Source organism: Danio rerio, chromosome 25 (assembly GCF_052040795.2).
Source record: "Danio rerio strain M-AB ecotype USA chromosome 25, GRCz13ab, whole genome shotgun sequence".
Taxonomy (NCBI): domain Eukaryota; kingdom Metazoa; phylum Chordata; class Actinopteri; order Cypriniformes; family Danionidae; genus Danio; species Danio rerio.
The window spans coordinates 14,913,410-14,936,738 of NC_141045.1; the positions used below are offsets into that span (position 1 = coordinate 14,913,410).

Sequence of the window (23,329 nt, forward strand, 5' to 3'; positions counted from 1 at the left end):
TCTTCTATTGTCTTTGTTCTTGTAGATGTCAATAACTAAGTCAATTAAACTGGGGGGATGGTTCTCCGAGCATCTAATCTCGCTATTAAAATAGGTCCTGGTTTGCAAGTACCTAAAGAAATCACATTTGTCCAGACCATACATATCTGAGATTTTCTGGAAGCGATCTAATTCCCCATTTGAGGAAATTAAAGTAAATGTAGTGATGCCAAGCCTATACCAAGCTTGAAATCTCCCATCGATTTTAGCTGGTTTAAAGTCAGGGTCAAATGCTACCCATTTTACCACACATTTTTTACTTAATTTTTACAATTCTAACCCTTTCCTATTTACATCATGAACGTCTCACAATTGACAGTTTTACTAGAGAAATTCTAGAAGTGTTTTTTTCTTTAAAGGGGATTTTTTTCTTAACAATTCTAGAGGCCATTGAGCAAACCTGTATTTTTAAACTCCTGAACTGACTGTCTAGCTATTTCTTAGGGGGGGGGAAGTCAAAATTGCAAGACGTAAACACTCAAAAAAGGATATTAATTCTCTATGTTGAGGGGGAGCAATTTTAAAGAGCCCCTATTATGCATTATAAAAGGTCATATTTTGGTTTAGGGGGTCTCCAACAACAGGCTGATATGCATGTAAGGTCAAAAAACACTTTCATTGTTTTATAATATGCATTTATCTTTACCTAATTATCCCAACGACTCTCCTACAATTCATTCAGCGATTCATTTGTTCCCAAACCCCTCCTTTGCGTAAGGCTAATTTACGCTGATTGGTTTGATGACCCAGTTTGTTGTGATTGGTCGACTGCATTCATGTCACTGAAATGCTCAAGAAATAGTCAGAGCACAGAGTATTTGTGAGCCCAATGCAGGAATGCATTAAAGCAATGACGTTAAACACCATCATATTACTCTATTTTTAACCACTAACCCAAGTAATAACAATGACACACATTCAGTATTAATCCAAACAGTGGCAAAAGTTGAACTTTTTTGAAAATTGACTGCGCCACGCGTGTTAGGAACAGCTAATGGTGGCCATAGCAACAAACAGCAAGAGATCGCGAGCACAAAACGTATTTAAACTGATAAAGGAAGAAGCACACGTTACGTTTTCAATGTGGTCTTGGACGCGATATGTGAATAGCACCATAAAGATTTAACCTGACAGATACGTTACAAGCACTGATCTATAACAGATACGTGATTACAAGCCGCGCAGAGTGACTACAACTTACAACACACTATTAAATACATATTTTGCAAACTACAGAAAACGAGACAACCGTTTTAATCACACTTCACTTTGTGTAGGAAAGAGAAACTCTGGAAGAATCTGGAGGGGAAAAAAATGGTCCATACATACTGTAACAGTTACTGACAAAATCCTGTACATTAGTAGACTTGATCCTGATCCTTCCTTTAATAACAAATGGCCGCCAAATCCCATGTTGCAGGGTAGGTTATTGTATCAATCATCAGAAAAATGACAGGAACAAACACAGCACACAGTTGGCTATACCAGACGGGAGACTGGAGACTCTCGGATGCCCTTAAATAAATGATAATCTCTTGGAAATCGTGCATCTCCTGCCCGCTCTTTAGATACATCATGCACCTCCAACATGTCCCTCAACCACCCGCAAATCATCTCTGTCTCCCATGGAAATTACGTTTCCCAGCTTGAGATGTCTGCTATATTGTGTTGTTGTGAAAATGAACTTTAACCCTTTAATCCCTGCAGCCGCATGTCTGGCCATCTCTCAGTGATGGTAATCCTCAGGTCATGATCAATCTCATGATTCCTTGCACTACGCTAGTGTCTGAAGAGAAAGGCTCAATCACGTTTTACCGTTCATATTTGGTATTGTTTCATGTCAACGTACATACGAACGAATTTTAAAAAATAATTTATTTTGAGGGAAAAATTAATTTAAAAAATAATATTTTAAACAAAGGTGCGTTTTTAGATTTAACCCTCAGCTGATATTTTTATTCACTTAAAGCTGTGATACACACTGCATGAAATATAACTTTCAAAAGCCCATAATAGGGGCTCTTTAAAACCATGAGATACAAGCTTGCAATTGCAAGAAAAGTTGAGGACTATGAAAAGTTGCACTGTATTTATTCCGGAATAAGCTTCAGAAACACAGTTTACTAATATGTGAATTTTTAGATTTTGCAGACGTACACGTTTCCATCAGCTTTTGTGTTCTATAGACTTGTATATTTAAACAGAATATAATAAAGATTCTGCAGTGAATACGATGGAATGCATAAAGGAATGCTTTAAGCATGACAGTTTTGGTAAAGAGCATTTTATTGTACATAATTGCAACATGGTGATTTCTCACTAATCCAGGGCATGTATGCAACATCTGTTTTTGTGAGTAACAGATAGCCAGTTAGCTCTGCATTGTTACCATCGGACCCGTTTATGAACAACACACCACATCCTGAAAATGAAAGACGTAGTTTCACTTCCCACGGTTAGTGTTGTACCTGAAAACGACTCGTTTTACAGCCTCATTTGTAGCATTAGGCAGCAAACAAATTGCTTTGCAATTCATTGTTCATTATATTTAAGAGGTAAGTACATGTCAAATAACAAAAATAATTACAAAACAAAGAAATTGTACACGTGTATTGATGGTTAACCCATCATGGGTCACATTTGCAGTCGTTGAGGTTAAGCTGACATAAATTGAGCAACGAGATTTCCAGCAGTTGTTTTTTTTCACTACATTCAAGAGCGACTGATAAAAATACATAAATCAATACTAGTCACAGACAGCTTGATAAATAAGCACTTGCGTCAACAGAAATACTGCAGAATCAGTACGATTTGGATAGAAACACCTTTGGAAATGTGGTAAAAACTCTATTGGAGGTTAAAAAAGGTTAAAAACGGACAATATCTTAAAATGCAATTGGAAAAAGTGGATTAACGGCAGTCAATTGCTTCTTCACATTAAACCACATACATATGTGCATTTAAATCTATAATAATAATAATAATAATAATAATAAATGGAGATCTGAATTCATTAATAATTTCTATAAACGCTGATTGTGCCCAACATTTTACGAGTACAATTTGTCACACTGATAACCTGACAATAAACAAATTACCACAAGGAACATCCACCCAAAAAGCAGAACTGCATCCTGTCCTTTTGGCAAACCAGAATGGTAATTCATTGGTTAAGGAAGGGGGAGCTGTAAAGCCTCGATGTCATCATGGTGAAAACAACACTTTTTTGATATAGTCAACTGTGGTGCTGTTCAACAGCATGGCGACATGCTCATTTCCAGGCAGCTCCAGCCACTCCACGGCCTGTTTTTGTTGGCCTTTCCAGCGTTTGCATTGTATGGCGCTTATCAGGTTGACCGTTCCGTCTCCATCTCCATTAATAACAGCCGGGTCTGTATCTGGGAAGTTTGTGTAATTGTAACCCTGAGGTGTTGGAATACCTGTGCCGTAAAGACAGTGGACAGGAACGCCCGGGGGCTGAAGTGCACTAACCAGTGGTTCAGTATCCTGCCTCATGGCCCAGCCATCCTCGTAGTCGATGTCTTTAAAGAAGCGCTGATAGTCCTGGACAGTGTAGGTGGTGTTTGGGGTGTAAACCAGGACCATGTCTTTGGGCCAGGTGTGGGCGTAGGGTAAGAGCCAGGTGGTGGAGACGGCCGTTCGCTGCTGGGTGCGGATTTTTAGGGGACTGATAACAGGAATGCGGTTGTTGTCGCCTAGGATGGAACCAAGATCAGATGATAAAATCAGTGATCACAAATGGTTTTAAAGCGTCTCGATTTTGACATTTTAAAGGATAAAGGATATCCTTATTTAGATTTGAAGGACCCCTGAGGTAGTTTTACATGCATCCAAGGGAGAAAAAAATTGGTAGAAGATCCAAGGTAGAACAACTTTAATTGTAGGCGTCATAAATGATTATCGTTTCCCTTTTACTGTTCTCTTTTTGGTCAGCTGGCCTCTTCTGGCATTGTGTTTGGTCTACCACTTAAAGCATGTGTTAAAAAACAAAACGCACATTACCTTCAGTGTTACCGTCACAAAATAGCTAGTTACTGTAATTACATTTTCCACCTAAAAATTTAGTATTTTTCATTTTTAGCTCATTTAATTAAATTTTACATGTACCATATCTGAATTTCACCTATGATTTTACTTTCAAGAGTCTGCACTTAGATATTGCTTGATAATAATAGCAGGTTTGGGATGGTGTCCCAGGAGAGAACCCTGAGCTCGGAGATAATTGAGCCTAGGTCTCCCGCCTTGTCAATGAGCATGTAAGGGGAGTACGAGATCAGGTAGTTCTCGAGAGCTCCCTGTGGTAAAGGAGTAAGGAGGGAGATGGGGTGGACAGGGGGTTTCTTCAGAAAATGAAGATAAGGGAGTAGTTGTAGCCAGGCTACTTATAAAGAGTTTGGATTCATCTGATTGGCTAACTAATGATTATAGATGAGAGACCAGCTGCGATCAATCATTCCACGTGCTCCTCTCAAAAAAAATTTTTCTCAAAAGTTTGTGAAACTTTACATATTAATCAGGGCCTGAGACAAAAATATTTTGCATTTAATTAAGCACTGAATGGATGTGTCTGACCACTGTGTTCATCAGTTTTGCAGTGTTTCAAACGTGGAACTGAACTAAAAAAAAAGGCTTTTATCCATTACCCTCAATAGTGAAATATGTACACATTTTGTGCAAATGCCATGTAGAAATGTTCTTTGCTATGTTTCCTTCCAAGAATGCGATTTAAGTTTATGTACATAACTAGAATATTGCATAAAAGACGTGCAAATAAAGCAGCGTTTCCATCCAAATAGTCAAAGAGAGCACAATCTTCACTTCCCGATTAACTGGCGCCAAATATCACAAATAAAAAAATGGAATTTGCTGCAGTTGGAGAAGCTGCGTGAATCTTTTCTTCATTTTATAAATGACTTTAGAAGACAATGCCAACATGTAATGAACGTGTGGTGGCGTTTGAAGGCGTGAGATGCGGAGCACAGATACTCTTGAAAGTTCTGGATGTCATTAATAATATAATAACACTAATACTGAGGTGATTCAGGCTTTTTAGAATGACCAAAACCACATTTCAGATGTTTTACAGTGTGCTCAGTTTGTTAGGTTTGTGCATTCACACACATTTTCAGCATCACATGATCTCTTACAACAAAATCACGACTTTAATGCGCATACTGGAATTGATGGGTAAAAGTTTCCATCGTAGTTTAAGCGCATCTTATTGAATAAAAAGTGATCTTACTCAGTTATGTTTTTATGAACAATTTCAATTTGTATGTGCATCTTGGCTTTTCCATCAAATGGTTTTTTATGCGCTTATACAAAATACGCATAAAAATAGCTGGATGGAAACGTAGCTAAATGTTGGTTTCATTTAGTTTTGAAAATCTTATTCCATAAACTATAACTAAAAGAACATGTTTATATGATAACAATATACTACTTATAAGGGGGCGACGCGGTGGTGGAGTGGGTAGCACGTTCACCTCAGAGCAAGAAAGTCGCTGTTTTGAGCCTTGGATGGGTCAGTTGGCATTTCTGTGTGGAGTTTGCATGTTCTCTCGGTGTTCACGTGGGTTTCCTCCAGGTGCTCCGGTTTCCCCCACAGTCCAAAGACATGCGGTACGAGTAAAATGGGTAGGCTAAAATTGACCATAATGTATGTCTGTCTGTGTGTAAGTGTGTGAGAATGCATGTATGGATGTTTCCTAGTCATGGGTTGGGGCTGGAAGGTCATCCGCTGTGTAAAAAATATGCTGGATAGGTTGTTGGTTCATTCCGCTGTGGCGACCCCTAATTAGTAATGGGACTAAGCCGAAAAGAAAATGAATGAATGAATACTAATAATAATAATAAAAAAAACTTTATAAAAAAACTTTCACTTTAAGTGTAAACATTTAAAAGCATTTACTTGCCCTCAAAACCCAGGTTTTGTGAAAACTAATAGCCAAAACTTACCAAATAAGCAAACATTCCCTGATAATAAAAAAAAAGCTTTTGTTTTCTTCTGCAAAGTCTGTGCAAATAATTCATTATTTTCAAGAAGGTTTAGATATAGTTCAAACACTGTGTTATTAAATAAAAATCCAATCGTTGTTTTTTAAAGGAACAGTTCACCTACTTTTTGAATTAATGGACACCAATAATTCAATTTTAATATGATTAAGACAATACTCTGATTAAGAGTCTACTATGTAAACAGTGATTTTTGATTACCTTTATCCGGCTTAAGTTATAATCGAACTAAACAAATCAAATTAAGACGTGGAGTATGCTGATTTTGGTCGCATTATTGAAGTGCAGTACAGACATGTAAACACCTTAATCAAACTATTACCATCGTGTAGGATTTCTGCCGCATTTTGTGAAAGGATAGTCTATGCACACTTCTCTGCACCTACTGAGTCAGTGAAGGACCACAGACACCTGCATCGCAAAATGCAGAGCTTTTTTCTCCCATTCGGCATGCGGTATCAAACTTCATTAAAACTACACTCTTCCAGCAGTTCATACTCACAATCCAATATCTCGTTTGATTTTCACGGAGGACGTGCATGAAATGTTCATAAATTAAAGTGAAAGCGCCAAAACTGCAGTTAAAGTCGACAAATTAACACCCGAAATGAAACAAAACTCAAGAGGAAATGTGGATAGTGCGTTGACTCAATGACGTTAACCCAATTATGTGCTGTAACATGTAAAACAGGATCATGAAAGGAACATTTAAAAAGCAACTCATGCAAACACCTTAATCATGTTATTGTCTTATTTAGATAAAGGAAAATAATTTGACTTCTGGTGTCCATGTAAATCCTTCAATTTTCACACACCACGTTTCTTTTGTGTAGAACAGGAAAATGGAAACACAAGGGTTGAAAACTACTTGAGGGTTGAGTAAATAAAATGTTTTAAGTGAACCATCCCTTTAATGTCCCACATCATGACAAAAACATGAATAATTATCAAATGGTTGCGTTAAGCTTTTTTTTGTTTGGCCCTTACCTGTTGCCATAACTCTCAGAGTTTTGGCCACTCCAGCCCACGGAGGCCCCAGAGACACGTATGCCTTGATGTATCGGTCCTTCCAAGCCTGCGGTTGGTGATTGAGGAAATAAAGCGTGTACATGTTCCCCATACTGTGAGCAATGAGAACCACAGGACCTCCAGCCTTATGAGCCATCTCCTCAATCATCTGCTGCAGACGCAAGAAATACTCCTTATTCTCATCTAGATCCAAAGAAAAATCAACAAAATTAGACATTAAGACCAAAATCATCATGTGTCTGATAACGGTTTGTTTTTATAGATAAGTAGAATGAAAAGAGACTCACTTGGGGCTTTACGCCAGTCATAAGGAGCACCTCGAACATCATCGTTTCTGGTGTAACCCCAGTCAACCAGAGATTGCACTATAGTGAAGAAGTACATGCCTGAAATAGACAACACTCCTGATAAACAACACTACAGCCACTGCAGGTGAAGTTTTCAACATACTTGCCCAGTTAACTGATCACGTTTAGCAATTTAAGCATTACGGATGTGACAGTAGAAATTAAAAACATGAATACACAAAAAGTATACAGTGAACATTATGTTGAAACATCCGTTTATATTTTCCTTAACAAAAACAACAAACCACAGAGTTAAAGGATCAGAAAAATATCAATCTCTAAACAGGGAAATAAACATAGGTTAGGATTGTGACCAAAAAAGTTAGTGAGTTTACAGTCTACATATATAAATTCTATGAATTAAACTGCACAAACCAAAAGAAAAAATGCTAATCAAAAGGATAAGAGTTGTCTTACTATAGAACAAAAATTATTGATTTTAATTTATTTGGCATTTTTTCCATTTATGAGGTAAAAGCTTCATTATGGATGTGACATCTCTCCATTGTGAATGTGATAGATGTGAAATTGCCACTTGTGTGTCTTTGGTAAATCAAATAGAGCTGTTTGAAAACATTAACAGAGATATTTTGAGCATTTTTAAAGTACTGGAAAATACTAGCTTACACCAAAAGAAATGTTGAAACGGTTTCACTATTTTGGTGAAAATGTCTTTTTTTTATAGCAAGGTTGACATTTGCATGGAATTGCTCCGTACTTTGTTTAAAAAATTCTGTTTAAATATGCAAATGACTGAGACATTATTTAATAAAATACATATTTATTTGAATGCATATCTATCTGATCCAGATCGGTCTAAAAAATAATACATTTGCAAAATAAAATAAGTAACTTCAAAACACAACTCAAAAATAGTCAATATCAATTTGTAAACTCAAAACACGATTAAAAAATCTGCAAATCCACTTTGCAAATTTAAAACACGATTTTTTAAATCTTCAAAAAATGATTAAAAATTATGCAATTCTAATTCGTAATTTCAAAACATGGTACAAAAATACACAAACCCATTTTATTTAGTGAAAATATTTATGATTTTTACTTGTGAATTTTGTACTTTTACTTTGTGGGTTTTGTAAATGTTAATTGTTGCTGAGCATTTATGCAATTTATTTTGCTCTAACAAGGAGGCTAAAGACCATGGCCTCTAGTGTCTGTCGCTAAAGCACCTTTCGAGGTTTTTGCTAGCGCACATTGCTAAAGGTCACATGAAGTGCTTTGAAATGTGCATTTTTATTCGATGTTTGATGTAATCTCAATCGAAATATGAAGAGTGGGTGGGGCAATTAAATGAAAATCCGGTTTCGATTTTGGCTTCTAACAATTATGAAAAACCATAAATCACGATAAACAAATCCATTTTATTTGGTGAAAATATTAATGATTTTACTTGTGAATTCACAAATTAGCAGCAACTTCTGGTTTATGCAGACAACCATATGTACATTACCATGTCTAGACTAAAAGAAACATCCAGTTTGTACTCACCCACACTCCGTTTGCTGGGATCCAGGTATTCCAGACTGTAGGTCTCTCCGAAGCCAGGAACTCTGATGTCCACTCCTGGAGGAGGTTCACTGAGGTGATTGGTACGGTTATACAGTAACCTGAGAATTTAAGTCAGCTTTATTTATCTAGCGTTTTTACAATGCAGATAAGTGTCAAAGCAGCTTCACAGTATCAGTGATAAACAGGAAAAATGTCAGAATCCACTCTAGAAACTCCACTCTGGAGACAATTCAGAGTCTGGTAAAACAGCTCAAAAAGACAGGAGTGTTTTTCAGATAGAGTCACATGAATTTTATACTCAGCGAGAAATATATTTGTATACAGAAAACATGGTAATTATGTATTTGCATTGTCAAAACAGGAGGCAAGATTAAGAAGATCAAAAGTGTGCTTTCAATATCAAAAAACACGTAGCATTTGTCGATTTCATATTCACTAGAGCGTGTTACTGTCTATATTTTTTTAAATGGTGTTCTTTCCAAATAAGAATATTAGCCAATGACCGGAGACATCTCATAAATCTTATTATTATTTAATATGATGATAATTATTCATGTTAAAACAAATGTCAACATATTATTTAGTAAAGAATAACTATGTAGAGTGCTTCATGATAATGTTCATTTATATAGCAACACTAAATATACGGTGTTCAAGAGAGCTCAAACACACTGCAAGTCAAAGAAAACACATGCAAATTGAAAAACAAATTGAGAAATCGTCTTCATTGGTTTGAAAACATGTGCACACAAATAGCACAGGCCACAACGGAAATGTGTTGTGGACCCCAAAAAAAGTGACAAATTCGTCTGCTTCCTAGCATCAATATTTTCAGAGATCTGAGATTTTTTTTTTTTTTATGTTTCTTGTTTGTATATTTTCAGCCAAGATAATCTGATGAACTGCACAATTAACGTTAAACAAACACTCTTTTATGGTGCATTCACACCAGCACAGATGAAGCCTCAAGCGAGAGTGATTTACATGTCAAGTCAACGCAAAGACAAAAATAGAAATTCTGGGGTTTTAGCACCAGTAGCCTACTAGTACTGCGCGCTGACATATAGCACCAAAGTGCTTACAGTGACCCGAGTTCGATTGCCTTTTCTTCCCCTCTCTCTGGCCACCCTGAAGAGATGCTCATTTAAATGTACTACTTTTTGTCTATAATAAATCTATTCAATCACTCTCAACTGGGTGTCTGAGTTTGGTTTTCGACTGAAGGAGATCTTTTGCATTAAGTTTTTTTTTTGGGGGGGGAAATCCACCACCCCAAGACATTTGTTTTTCCGTTAAATTACGCCCATGTTGTTTTCCCCTAGACTTGTGGCGTTATAGCTCCCCATGCTTTCCTGTCTAAATTCTATACTGTCTTGTCATAATAAAGGTGAAAAAACCCTAAAAAAAAAAAAAAAAAAAATATATATATATATATATATATATATATATATATATATATATATATATATATATATATATATATATATACATACACATACATATACATATATATACATATCACGAGAGTTACTACGAACTTTGTATTAAAATAAAGAAGAAAAAAAAAAATGACATCACTCTCAGATTTCCAGGAATAACCCTGACTCTGAACAGGAAGCAGCCGGTTTGTCAATTTTGGGGTCCCCCAACACATTTCCATTGTAGTCTGCGCTATTTGCAGCTAACTTCTGTATTTGGCATGTTGTGAGAATTGTGTTGTGTCAATCTGACGACGTTTTCTCATTTTGTTAACGTTTTTCTATTTGTATTTGTGTTTGTGTTTGTGTTTTTAACTTGCTGTGTGTTTGAGCTTTCTCTTTCTTCTAGGCTTGCTACTACTATTATTAACAATAGGAGTGTAACGAATCACGGTTGATCCATATTTCGTACAGATCACAACCCACGGTTCGAAACACACGTGACCCATGTATTAATACATTTTTTACTTGTAGATTAATCCTAAATTTATAACGATCACAGAGAGATCGTCTCTCGCGTCATTCAAATCACATGTATGAAAGCATTTAGGCTTTCCTGTAAATTATAATGATGACGGAAGTAGTTGTGGAGGGTTAGTCGGGACATGGTGGGTTTCTTAAGTTTTTAAAGGTGTTTTCTGTCACTACTTGTTTAGCCTGCATTAATGTATTCAGTGTAAGCTGCACGATTGATCATTAAAAGATCAGGATCTTAACACCCACGCAACATAAATTATAAATGATGGTGATTTGCATATGCTTATTAGTCAGAGATGGTCTTTAGTCTTTTGAGTTAGCTTCAGAAGTTATAACCAGTCAAATAACACAAAAGTACTGGCATAACAGTTTATAGTTTAGTCGATTAAAATCCTCATCATATATGCATTTAACGACGCTCAAAAATAAACGTTGGATGCAGAAATTACATTATTTAACCAATAGGTGGTGACAGTCCACCATCAAAATATGCCACTGAATTAAATTTTTTAATTCTTTAAAAATGAAACATCATTACAAAATATCAGGTTTTATGAGTGAATAATGGAATCATTTATTGAAAATGAGACTAAAATAAATATGGTTTGTACAAATTATAATGTTATATTTCTACATTTAGCCTTATCAGCAACAGTAGTAACATTGACTTTCCACAGTACTGAATATTTTAACATATATTTTTATTCTGCTGATTATTTCATTATTTCCTTCTTAATAAAATTACAGGTTCTGTTTGTTAAAACCAAAAGTGTCTTGCAGTGCTGTTTTTGAAATAAATGGAAAGCAAATTACATTTATCTCCTATCCCTTTTTGGCTCATCCGAAAAATGGTCCTATTTGTGGCTAAAAAAAAAAACAATGTAATCCAAACCATGAGATTTGTGTTCCATTACACCACTAATTAATAAGAATTTATAAATACTGTAATATTACAAAACTAACCTTTATAGTTATGTGCTCATATTAAAAGATCTTGATTTAAACATGTCTATATTATCTTTTAAAACAATTGATGTAATACCTATAGAGATAATTAATGATGTTTTACTTCCGTCACTCTACAAACGTAGTTGCAAAAGAAAGATATGTGTTTTTATTAATGCTATGGATTTGTTTTTAATTGCAGAGAGACCTCGTATTGTTTTTACCTCATGTTATCAATCCAGCAGTCAATGGCCACCGGCACCAGCAGCTCCAGGTTGAGCCACAGTGTGAAGTAGTCCTCGGTCTTCTTATAGCAGATATAATGCACAACGCTGGGCTTGTCTAGTTTTGCTTCCAGCTGGTTCCCAAGATCTCCCGGAACTATGGAGAGAGACAAAAAGTGAGTAATTAGGCAAATGACAAATAAGAGTACAAGAGATTTCACGGAAAACTCAATATTAAGTGCTTTACGAACTACAAAGAATCCTTGATTAAACAAACTTGACTCTATCACCATTTAAAGGGGATTACCTAATCCTCCACTGCTGATTAAACACCCTTATCATTGCTAATCTCTCAACCAGTTTGTTCTGGCTTAAAGTATTTTATAAACCACCGCTGTATTTACAAGTACGGTTTCCTGCAAAGTCTGCAAGTTTTTATCATCCGTCACATTTTTTTTTTTTAAATATTTAACATTTAAACCACAAGGAGAGTTTTTTTGTTCACATTATCATGTACATATTGACTAGTCAAATATTGTAGCGGCTGTAAAACAGTCTAAAGATATATTTTATCACTGAATAATAGTGCAGTGTTGATTCAGACAGATAAATTTACTTTATTTTAGCTCAGTGGTGCTTTTATTTTAAGGTTATTTTATAGTATTACATTATATATAATTGCAGTAGAAACTTAGATCCTGCTGAATGCTTTGGAGTACAGCAGATCATTTAAATTTGATATCAAAAATATTTGTAAAAGTCAAGATTTTAAAACCGCTAAAGTTTTCTGTTATACTATTCCTACAGTATATGCAAGTTTTTTATGTGTTGTAGAAATCTGTGTTTTTGAAACTAGCAAAGACAGCAGAAGTCAATTATTTATTTTAATTATTTAGCCAGACATGTTTACTGTTCCAAAATATTATAAATGTTTCCTAAAATGTAATACATTGTGTTAAATGGGAGGAAAAGTAATTTTTTTTACCCAGACATTTAAAAATAACATCTTAGAGCAGTAATCACAAAACCATGATACCATGGTATTTTAATTCCGGGGTTATCATACAGTCAGAAACTTACGTCGGCCCATGCCTAGTAAGAGTATTACTATAATATTGCATGGTACTTATTATTTAATGAATCTGAGCTGACATACTAACAATGTGCAACTGCATGTTAAAGATTTATCAATAATGTAAAAATGTATTGTTCATTGTTATTTATAATATTAACAAATGTAATAAACAATAATAATCAAAACTTTTTGTAAAGTGTAGTGATATTTCTACAAGCATTTTATACGTAGGTTTTCAACAGTGGTTTAGCCTACAGTGGTTTTTACCATATAACAATACCATATACCAGAGGTGCCCAAATCTTATGGCATGAAGGGCCAAAAACCAAATATCATACAGAGCCGTGGGCCGAAGGTAAATATGCCAAACTATTTAACGTTATTGTCATGGTTAATTTCCTAATTATTCCTAATATTTATTTTTTAAAAATCAAAAACATTTCTTTAAAATGGTATTAACTAATGCAGTAGAACTTTTTAAATGATAACTTACTCCAAAAAAACATAAAAAATCACATGTATACATTTATACAGTTCAATACTAAATACACTAGTCAAGCAGAGTCTGCCTTTGACTTAATTTGCTCACCAAAATCTCTGCATTGTCAGGTAACAGTATGTACATTTAAACAAAATCTGATTATTTACAGCATTTAATTGACACATTTAATTTCAGTTAGCTTTTCAAACAAAACAAACAAAGGGTTACATTCATTTTGATTTGACAATCTCAAAACCATCCCCATCATTCTCCTACTGTTCTCAGATGGGATGGTCCCGCAGGGCCTAGTTTGAACATCTCTGCCCTTTACTAAAGATTTATAAAAAATGTAAAAATGTATCGCTCATTGTTATTTATAATATTAACAAATTTAATAACCAATAATGATATAATTCACCTTATTGTGAAGTGTAGCTATTTCTACAAGCATATTATATCGATTTTTGACAGTGGTTTTGCCACTACACCCATGTCAAAAACATGGTAAATTTAATACCATTTACTAAATATATCATATACCAATACCCTGAAGATTTATAAATAATGTAAAAATGTATTAGTTATTGTTATTTATAATATTAACAAATAAAATAAACAATAATCAAATTCTGGTTTTTGTAAAGCATAGCGATATTTCTACAAGGATAATATATAGATTTTTGACAGTGGTTTTGTGCATGTAAAGTATCTGTTGTAAATATTACTCAAAATATGAGTAAAAAGCAGCCCTTTTTAAAGTACTTAAGAGGAAAGTAGTAAAGAGTATTATGCTGTAATACTGTAATTAATTATGCTGTTTACATGTCATCTGTGGATGTGTGTAAACGTAACATTCTGTAGTGCATTTAGTTATTGCCCAGCAGGCACAAAACATCATAAGACATTAATATCAGGTTAGATTTAGGTTGTGATGTCAGGTGACCAAAATAGTCATAGTGGTAACGTCCGCACAGCATCAAGCTGTAACATCATTAGACGTTGATATTTGGTTGATTTTAGGTTGGCCGTTGGATATAGATCTCAACCTGATGTTGGGTTCTGATGTCAACCAAATGTTCGTTTCCAAACAAAATGCAACGCCCCCATGACGTTGGGGTACAACGTCAATCTGACATCTTGTTGACGTCTTGTGCCTGCTATGTGATTAAGGCCGTTCGGTCATCATTGAGTAAACATCCCTTATCTCATCAGTGATATGCATCTAAACAGTCTCTGGGTCAATGTGTGTAAAGATTTTGGACATCTTCTTGGACACTTCCAAACAATTTGCTGCTATTATAAATTGCCCATGTCTTGAAGTAGTTCAGTATGATGCGATTTACCTTCTATATGCGATTTGATTAGACAGAAATCACAGGACTGATTTTTCTAATCTTCATAGACAAGAAAAAAAAAATACTACACTAAAAATGTACTCAAGGGAAAGTACAATTGCACATTTTTAAAGCTACTTAGTAAATTACAATTCCTGAGAAAAAACTACTCAATTACTGTAATCTGAGTGTTTGTAATTTGTTACTTTACACCACTGCCAATACCATATACTAAAGATTTTTAAATAATGTAAAAATTTACTGTTCATTGTTATTTATAATATTAACAAATGTAATAAACAATAATAATCTAATTCAGTGTAGCCATATTTCTACAAGGATATTATATGTTTTGGACTGTGGTTTTGCCTCTGCCCCAATGTCAAAAACATAACGGTAATACCATTTACTAAATAAACCATATATCAATACCATAAAGATTTATAAATAATGTAAAAAAATGTATTGTTCATTGTTACTTATATTATTAACAAATAAACAATAATAATCTAATTCAGCTTTTTGTAAAGTGTAGCGATATTTTTACAAGGATATTATATCAATTTTTGACAGTGGTTTTGCCTCTGCACCCATGTCAAAAATATGTTAATACCATATACTAAAGAATTATAAATAATGTAAAATGTATAGTGCATTGTTATATATAATGCTAAAAAGGAAAAACTGTACAAAAGCAGGCACATCACTGTTAATATTGTAAATAAATATTGAAAAAGGTCGCAACACCAAAGCTCCAAAGATGCAAATGTATTAAATTAAATTTTTAAAAAGGCCGACACGAAGCATGTACACATTTTGTGTCAGCCCTTTTAAATTTGATTTAATAAATTAGCATCTTTGGAGCTTTGCTGTTGCCGCCTTTTTCAATACTTATTTATAATATTAACAATTAAAACAACAATAATAATTTAATTAACCTTTTTGATATTTCTACAAATATATGCATAGGGTTTTGACAGTGGTTTTGCCTCTGCATCCATGTCAAAAACATGGGAACGTTAATACCATTTACTGAATGTGTCTAAAAATAGCGTAGTACTTTATTGTCATCTCATATTTAACTAAATATAGTCGTATATTTCATATTTCGCAAAGTGAGGAATTAAAAACCGCAAACAATTTAGTCAGTATCTTCTCAAGAACAATTACGAAACGGGTGACAAAAAAACAAGAGTCTACTTTCCCCCTTGTGTCATATGACCGCGTCATATGAGAAACCACCAAAGCGAAAATAAACAGACAACAGAAGAAAATGCTAGAAAACAAGCCGACCGTATCTTCTATGACCCAAACACAGCTACTGAATGTACTCATTTTACACTTTTAGATGGATATGTTTTAGTTTCTTCGATATGAAAAAAATCATGCCGCTGTCACGTGCCACAAACTGTTCTTAACGTACCTACAAATTTCAAGTTTACGTTTAACTGTTTTTAAGAATATGTTAAGCTAACAACTAAATACATGGCTATAAACACATTCATGTATTAAACATTAAAATATAGATATGAAGTTAAAACCGACTACTGTACATTCTGTACCAGTGGCCGTGACACAAACACGCTACCAAGACAACACAACTACTTGGCAACAAAACAAGCGCGGACGGCAAAAGTGTCGCCTAGGTAGGCAGCGCACTAGAGTTTGCGACGCCTCCCGCATGACAGTTTATCATGAGACAAGTAAACAACCATTGATTTGAGTCACAAATGCAACAGGACATTACAACACAAAGGATATTCTGTAAGGAACCTACTGAGAACCACAGGCGGCCGAACTGAGCACACTTTTCCAGGAGGGCATTTCAAACTTCTGCCTTCGGTAAAAGACACCACCAACAACAACAAACACAGCTGGAGCGACGCGAGGATCAACCGATGGCTGGGAAGCATCTCTTTCGGCGGATCTGCAGGCTGACAGCGTAAACGGTGTTTATCTGTCCATCTTGAAGGGGTGAAATGAGCTGAGAAGTAGCGTTTCTGGGTCTGTGCAGCAGTGACAGTGTGATGATGATGAAGACAGACAATACGGCGATCAAGCAATAGGTGTTTTTAAAGCGGACAGACGAGATTAAGCGATGGCCGAGCGCATCGAGTCGGTGGGCGGGGCTTTTGGATTACAGCAGATGGATGGAACAATCCATTTTTTGATTTCAGCATAATAATACTTTCAGGGGTAAGTATTAGAATATTTTGTGTGCAGCTTATTGTTTTAGGAGGTAATGAATGTTTCAAAATGAACAGAATAATCTTTCGTCAAATATTTTCTTACCACAAATCACGAAACATTTAGCAACAGCATTATTTAACTTGAATAACCTGATTAATTTGCCTTGTATTAAACATAGATAATTGAACATTTTTAGTGAAATCTTACGCAATGCATTTTCATATATGCTATTACGTGAGTCTAGTTTTCTTTTAATTTACTAACTTGAGTACTTCTAACCTCCTTCGTTAACATTTCAGTTTTTATGTATATCTCAGATAGCTTTAAATTATCTTTTAAATATATTTTATTGATTATTTATTCATTTTAATACTTTAAATAAAAATTATTAGCAAATTTAATCTATCATTTATATTTAAGTTGAGTTTTTTTAAGTCTTGTTACATGTGTTGACATTTCTATTAGTTTTGAATATAATTGAACATTATATAATTCTAATATTTGTTTATTTGTTTTATTTTGTAGTTTATTTATTATTTATTTTTTACTTTATTTCAGTTAGTTGGCATTTTTCCAGTTCCGATTTATTTAGATTACTAACATATTTGGGTTAGCAGTAGATGCAAACCTTTCAGTACTCACATAAAACAGTTGGGTTAATAATCATTTTGGCACCAACCTGCTGTTGGGTTATTTAACCCAATCCACTAAGTTGTTAAGGTTAACCCAACAATTTGGATTACAAAATTAACTAATTTGTTGGGTTATTTTGCCAAAAAGTGGCTTAACCACTATATAATAAATTATTATTATCATTATTGGTTTGATGTCTCGGCTGGGTCCTAAAGATGAGAATGACGGCCGAATATTTCAATTATGTGTATCATTTCCTCCCAAAAAAAACTGTAGAAATGAACACAGAGGTAGAGAAAGCGTTTATATCTGTATAGATCGGCTATGGAGCACGCGTTTGTATCATGAAATTAAGAGTGCTGGTGAAACAGACTTTAAAAAACATGACACAGAAAGGAGTTTTTTTTTTTTTTTTTTAAATAAATAAATAACTACAATTTTATTGCGATCGACCCAGGTTCGAATTTTGTAATTTTGGGGCCCTAAGCAATTCCAGCCAAAGGGCTCAAGCCCTGAAATGCACCCTTTCAACATTTATTTCATATTTATTTATATTACTGTTTTTTATATCACCCAATCTTCTTTTCAACATTTTAAAATAATGCAAGCTCTACATTTTAAATGATTCATTCATTCTTTTATTTTCTTGTCGGCTAAGTCCCTTTATTAATCCAAACTCCACACAGAAATGCCAACTGAGCCGAGGTTTGAACCAGCGACCTTCTTGCTGTGAGGCGACAGCACTACCTACTGCACCACTGCCTCACCCTTAAATGATTCATTTTCTTAAAATGAATTTAGTACTAAAAATAATCCATAGATTTTTTTATTAGATTTGACTGCTGGATTACTTCATGATGGATATTTTATTTTGTTACATAATTATTACATAACATTACTTTATTATAATAATATTATATTTGATTGCACATTAAATATTTAATTATGCTAAACAAATTGTATTTGTTTAGAAAACAATGTTATATATAGTTTAGAGGTACATTGTAAAACCCAAGAGTCAACTTTATCAAATGAAATAAGTGTAGTTAACTCAAAATTTACTGGAAGTTATTTTTTACTCATTTGAAAAGAGTTTTAAACTGAGTGCTGAAGGAAATGATGAGTCAATTAAATATCTCATTACTGTAAATGGAGTAAGTTCACAGTACCCATATAGATTAGTTTATTAACTCAAATGGTTTGTTGCAATTGGTTTCCTCAAAGGGTTTGAGTTGCCTTAACTTGTTGAGTTTTACTACTTACCTTGCTTATTGGTCAGATCCACACTGTAAACCCTAATGCTGTAACTAATTAATTGAGTTGAGTTCTATTAACTTAAATCATTAAAATTCGTTTATTTTAATTAACCTTGATGAGTATTTAGAACTTTTTCTTATTTTTGAGTTTGTAAAAATGTAATCTTTCAAGTAAGGTGAACAATTCTGCTGGGTTTAATCTATACAAAATGTCTCTTTAAAGTTTCATTAACTCAAATTCTGTCAGCCTAGTGATTTTGCGTCTGACGTCATCCAGGTTCACGTACGTGCTCATGCTTCATTCGTTTTTTTCAAGATGGCGGATCGGCCTCGCTTCACACTACAGTAAGTAAAATATTTACAAATCCAAGAAATATTAAATGTATGTTTTAATTAATATAATCACAGTAACAGTTCAATGTAATGTAGAGTTAATCAGGGTGCGTTTACATGTCGTACATTACAGAAAACATGTTTAGCCTCACTTGTTGCTAACTAACGTTAACATTACTGTTTAAAAAGTTAGAATCAGTGCAATGTTAGCGTTAGTTGTAATGTGTTAACTCTGAATTTTAACAGAGTGTGATAAAGACAAAAATATTTAAAATCGGCAGATTACATTTTTCAAAAAAATTTAAATCTTGGCGCGAGTATGCCTTTTCTCAGCCTGTGCTGAAGTTGTCATGGAGACGTGCGCTCTCACAACCGCATGTCATGGCGCTGCGCTGAACTCCATCCAGTCTGTGAATGTGGTATTATCTTCGCGATCTGTAGGCACTTCGGAAACGAAAGGCGCAAGAAACGTAACGTTAATCATAACTCAAATGATCTCCGCCTAAACACTTAACGGTATTTTCTGATGACGCGCAAAAACGTAGTCTCAAAACTTAACTCTGTCACACGCAGCTTGTTGCTTGCTGATCCATGTATGAGGATAGCCTGACGGAGAACATTTAAGCTGCGCTCCTCACCTGAGCAGGTACAGAGCAGAGCTTCATTTTACACTACCACATTGAGGTAAAGTTGGTTTTATATTCATACATTCATTTAGTAACAACTTGTGACTCGCTCCATAAATTGTTTACCATGGTTCTTTGTCTATTCGTTCTGAAATCACATGCAAGTATGACATGAAAACAACATTACACTAAATGCACTATTGTTTTTTGACTGAACAATGTTGTACTTTGAAAGTCATTGGCTGCTAATATGATTTCACCATTAAGAATATGCAAAAATTACCTTTCTGAAATTATATTATTAAGGAGAAAGTCTGAATGTATAAATATAAAACTAACTTTACCTCAATCACCAGCACTGATCAACACTTAATATTTCCTCGCGCTTAAGACGACATCTCTGCATATCAATGATTACCTGATTAATGCGATCAGTTAAATGAGTTTAAATGTCATTTAGGTCAAATGTATTTTAAAGGTATGATAAAAGTTTTTTTTTTTTTTTTCAATCTATTTTTTAAAATGTCTACTCTGGAGAGAATATAAACAGCCTAAAAAACAAAGTATGCATATCTATAACACATTAATACAAAATTATGTTATTAAATAAAATAATAACAAAACAAAATATTCAAGACATGGTAAAGAAGACAGTTTTCTGATGTGCAAATTTTGTAGCTTAAAATATATTTATATCTTAAAAATATAAATATTTTAGTCTATATATTTTTACATCATTAGACAATAAGGTAAGTTTTGTTATTTCTAGCTTTTAAAATCAGGCCTTAAATTTCTTTGTCGTCCTATTCAGTTTTAGAAATTTCAATACTGTTTAAATTAAATCTGTGTTCATCGAATTAAAGCAACTTACATGATAATCAGCTCTATTGCTAACCGTTTTGGAGGTTAACGTTAGACATCATGCAATTGTACTACTTCCACTCTCAGCTAAATGACACTGTGACTTTGTGTACTTACAGAATTGAAGGTCGGGTGTTGCTGACTACAGATAGGTTCTTAAATGGAGGCATGTGAAAGGTGGGTAAAATATTTATTTTGTACTACTATGCCTGGCATATCCAGATAAAATAAATATTACAGTGTATTTATCAATGATACTTTTGCAGCAAGGAAAGTGAAACTTCAGCTAGACCTTGAGTTCAGTTTACAACATGAAGATCCTGCTTTCAACATCTGATCAACACCTGAATTTCATCTGAGGTAAAAAATAGACAAGTAAATGAAACATAATAATAATATTAATACATTTTTTCTAGAATTGTATATTTTGTGGTGTGGGTTTGTTTAATGAAATTCTCTCTTGTTTCTTTTTGCTGTTTGCAGAGTACCAACATGTTACAAATGAGAATTTTCCCCACAAATTCTTTGCAAAACTGGACCACCACCTATTTCATTTGATGACAATTTAAGGCAAACAGCATCCAAAACTGGCAAGACAGCAGATACCCTGGCTAATCTTTTAAAGGTTTATGATGAGCAGGTATGTTTGGGGTCACGTGTTAAAGTATACATTAAAATATAATTTGAATTATTATTTTTTTTTTAATTTTTAAAAAATTGATTCTTGATTTCCAGGAACTGAATGATGTCAGTTCATGACGGACTACTGTTATCAGAGGTCTTTTGGTCTTGCTGCGTGAGCGTGACTTAAGATTCTTTAGGAACACCCTGGTAAGACTTCATTCATTCTTTTCACAATTAGGCATGTTTAATGAAAAGATGAAAGTTTTGAAAACTTTTACTTAATAACATATTTGTAATCAAGAATAGTTGATGAATCATATAATATTGGCTCAGTCATTTTGATACTGTCCTTACATTAATGTCCTTGAATTATGTTTTTAGATTGATAATCCTGCTGACTGAAGATGCTTTATTGGCCCTGCATTCACTGAGGGTCTCTGTTGTCCTGAAGAATGAATTGGACACCACCCACAGCACACTTCCAGACCTTTCTTGTCTTGTATGGATTAATGTATGCTCTTCACATAATATATAGTAAAGGACTTTGAACTTGTGCAAAAAGTTTTGCTTGGCATGGATGATGGAAAATAAAAAGTCTCGTAGCATGGAAACCTTAAAGAATGAGTTGATGTAGAGCTTTTTTTTTTTTTTTTAACTTAATAAAGACTGTCTCTGGGGTAGTAACTTCAAAACATTTATTTACCTTTAATTGGTAAGTATGCATTTTATTATATATAGGGATAGTTTGTCCAAATGTAAAATTCTGTCATTTACTAACTCTTCACTTGTCCCAAACCTGCTTGAATTTCTTGCTTCTGTTGAAGACAAAAGTTAAGTAAAGCTGACAACCTGTAACCACCGACTTTCTAATAGGAAAACAAATACTGTGGAAATCGGTGGTTACAGGTCTTAGCTTTTTTTTTTTTTTTAACAGAAGAAAGAAACTCAAACAGGTTTGGAATAAGTAAATGACAGAATCATAGTTCAACCAAGACTGAATATATATATATATATATATATATATATATATATATATATATATATATATATATATATATATTGTAATGAGCGCACACATGCCACGTCGCCCTGGTCGCTAATTCAACCCAGCTGGACCATCATCAACACAGGATCGTTCACAGCTGGACGTCATCAAGTGGAGAGGCATATAAACCAAGCCCACGCAAGGAGAAGATGAGCTTCATTCACCCAATGACTCCATGCGCTAACGCTTGTCTCTCTGTCTCTCCACAGCAGACTCCAGCTCGTGACGATCCCACATCCGACTACTCACTGTCCTTCACTTACTTCCCAGAGCATCTCACCTTGAAGAAGAGCACCGTTTACACCCCATTCACGTTGTAAATAAAGCACCCTCCGGGGACTTGTCTGTAAACTTATCCAACTGTGTCGCTGTTTTCCCTCTGCCTCGCTACAATATATATATATATATATATATATATATATATATATATATATATATATAATCTGCTCTCCGTTAAACAGAAATTGGGGGGAAAATAAATGGGGGCGAATAATTCTGACTTCAACTATATATATATATATATATATATATATATATATATATATATATATAGTTTCTGTGTAGTTTACACTAAACGAGTCACTTCACAGAATGTGCACTTATTATTTTTTTTAACGAATGCCTTAAGAGTAAGTTTTACACTTATTAATGTATTATTAAATTTTATCAAACTTATAGTTGTTTTTTCTTGAGGCTCTTATGTCTGATATCATATTTACATTGTGGGTAATTTTTATTAATTTCAGAATAGTATTCATTTTCAATC

The 23,329-nt window shown here is 34.1% G+C and overlaps 1 protein-coding gene and 2 long non-coding RNA genes across 12 annotated transcripts; 2 read left to right on the forward strand and 1 right to left on the reverse strand.

The window, feature by feature from the left end:
- Positions 1-2,307: 2,307 nt before the first annotated feature.
- On the reverse strand, positions 2,308-17,070 carry pla2g15 (phospholipase A2, group XV). 2 transcript variants are annotated; one of them, XR_015525568.1, is made up of 6 exons: positions 16,773-17,040; positions 12,106-12,262; positions 8,961-9,079; positions 7,392-7,490; positions 5,547-7,287; positions 2,308-5,467 (listed from the first exon to the last, which is right to left on the reverse strand). XR_015525568.1 is itself a non-coding variant. In NM_001386706.1 (6 exons), exons 1-6 carry the CDS (start codon positions 16,906-16,908, stop codon positions 3,244-3,246), a joined length of 1,248 nt encoding a protein of 415 aa, NP_001373635.1. In that variant the 5' UTR covers positions 16,909-17,070; the 3' UTR covers positions 2,308-3,243. The 2 variants fall into 2 exon arrangements, 1 of the variants encoding a protein (NP_001373635.1); NM_001386706.1 differs by having other exon boundaries at positions 2,308-3,755; positions 7,063-7,287; positions 16,773-17,070.
- Positions 5,667-13,365, forward strand: LOC147830829 (uncharacterized). The gene is made up of 2 exons (XR_015526340.1): positions 5,667-7,536; positions 12,084-13,365. It is a non-coding gene; the product is annotated as an uncharacterized LOC147830829 (long non-coding RNA).
- LOC141380927 (uncharacterized) lies at positions 16,755-22,918 on the forward strand. 9 transcript variants are annotated; one of them, XR_015526315.1, is made up of 8 exons: positions 16,755-17,191; positions 19,352-19,419; positions 21,014-21,071; positions 21,161-21,254; positions 21,378-21,534; positions 21,630-21,725; positions 21,900-22,029; positions 22,773-22,918. It is a non-coding gene; the product is annotated as an uncharacterized LOC141380927 (long non-coding RNA). The 9 variants fall into 9 exon arrangements; XR_015526314.1 differs by lacking the exon at positions 22,773-22,918 and adding an exon at positions 19,981-20,053 and having other exon boundaries at positions 19,352-19,877; positions 21,900-22,202; XR_015526312.1 differs by lacking the exon at positions 22,773-22,918 and adding an exon at positions 19,981-20,053 and having other exon boundaries at positions 21,900-22,202.
- The last annotated feature ends 411 nt before the right edge of the window (positions 22,919-23,329 follow it).

What these genes read in the sequence shown, in the direction of transcription:
- pla2g15 (NM_001386706.1), bottom strand. Translation starts at nt 16,908, where the DNA reads ATGCTTCCCAGCCATCGGTTGATCCTCGCGTCGCTCCAGCTGTGTTTG. An exon ending in TCGGCCGCCTGTGGTTCTCA is followed by an intron (nt 12,263 to 16,772) that starts GTAGGTTCCTTA and finishes CTCTCTCCATAG; the next exon opens with TTCCGGGAGATCTTGGGAAC. An exon ending in TCTGAGAGTTATGGCAACAG is followed by an intron (nt 3,756 to 7,062) that starts GTAAGGGCCAAA and finishes GTTCCATCCTAG; the next exon opens with GCGACAACAACCGCATTCCT.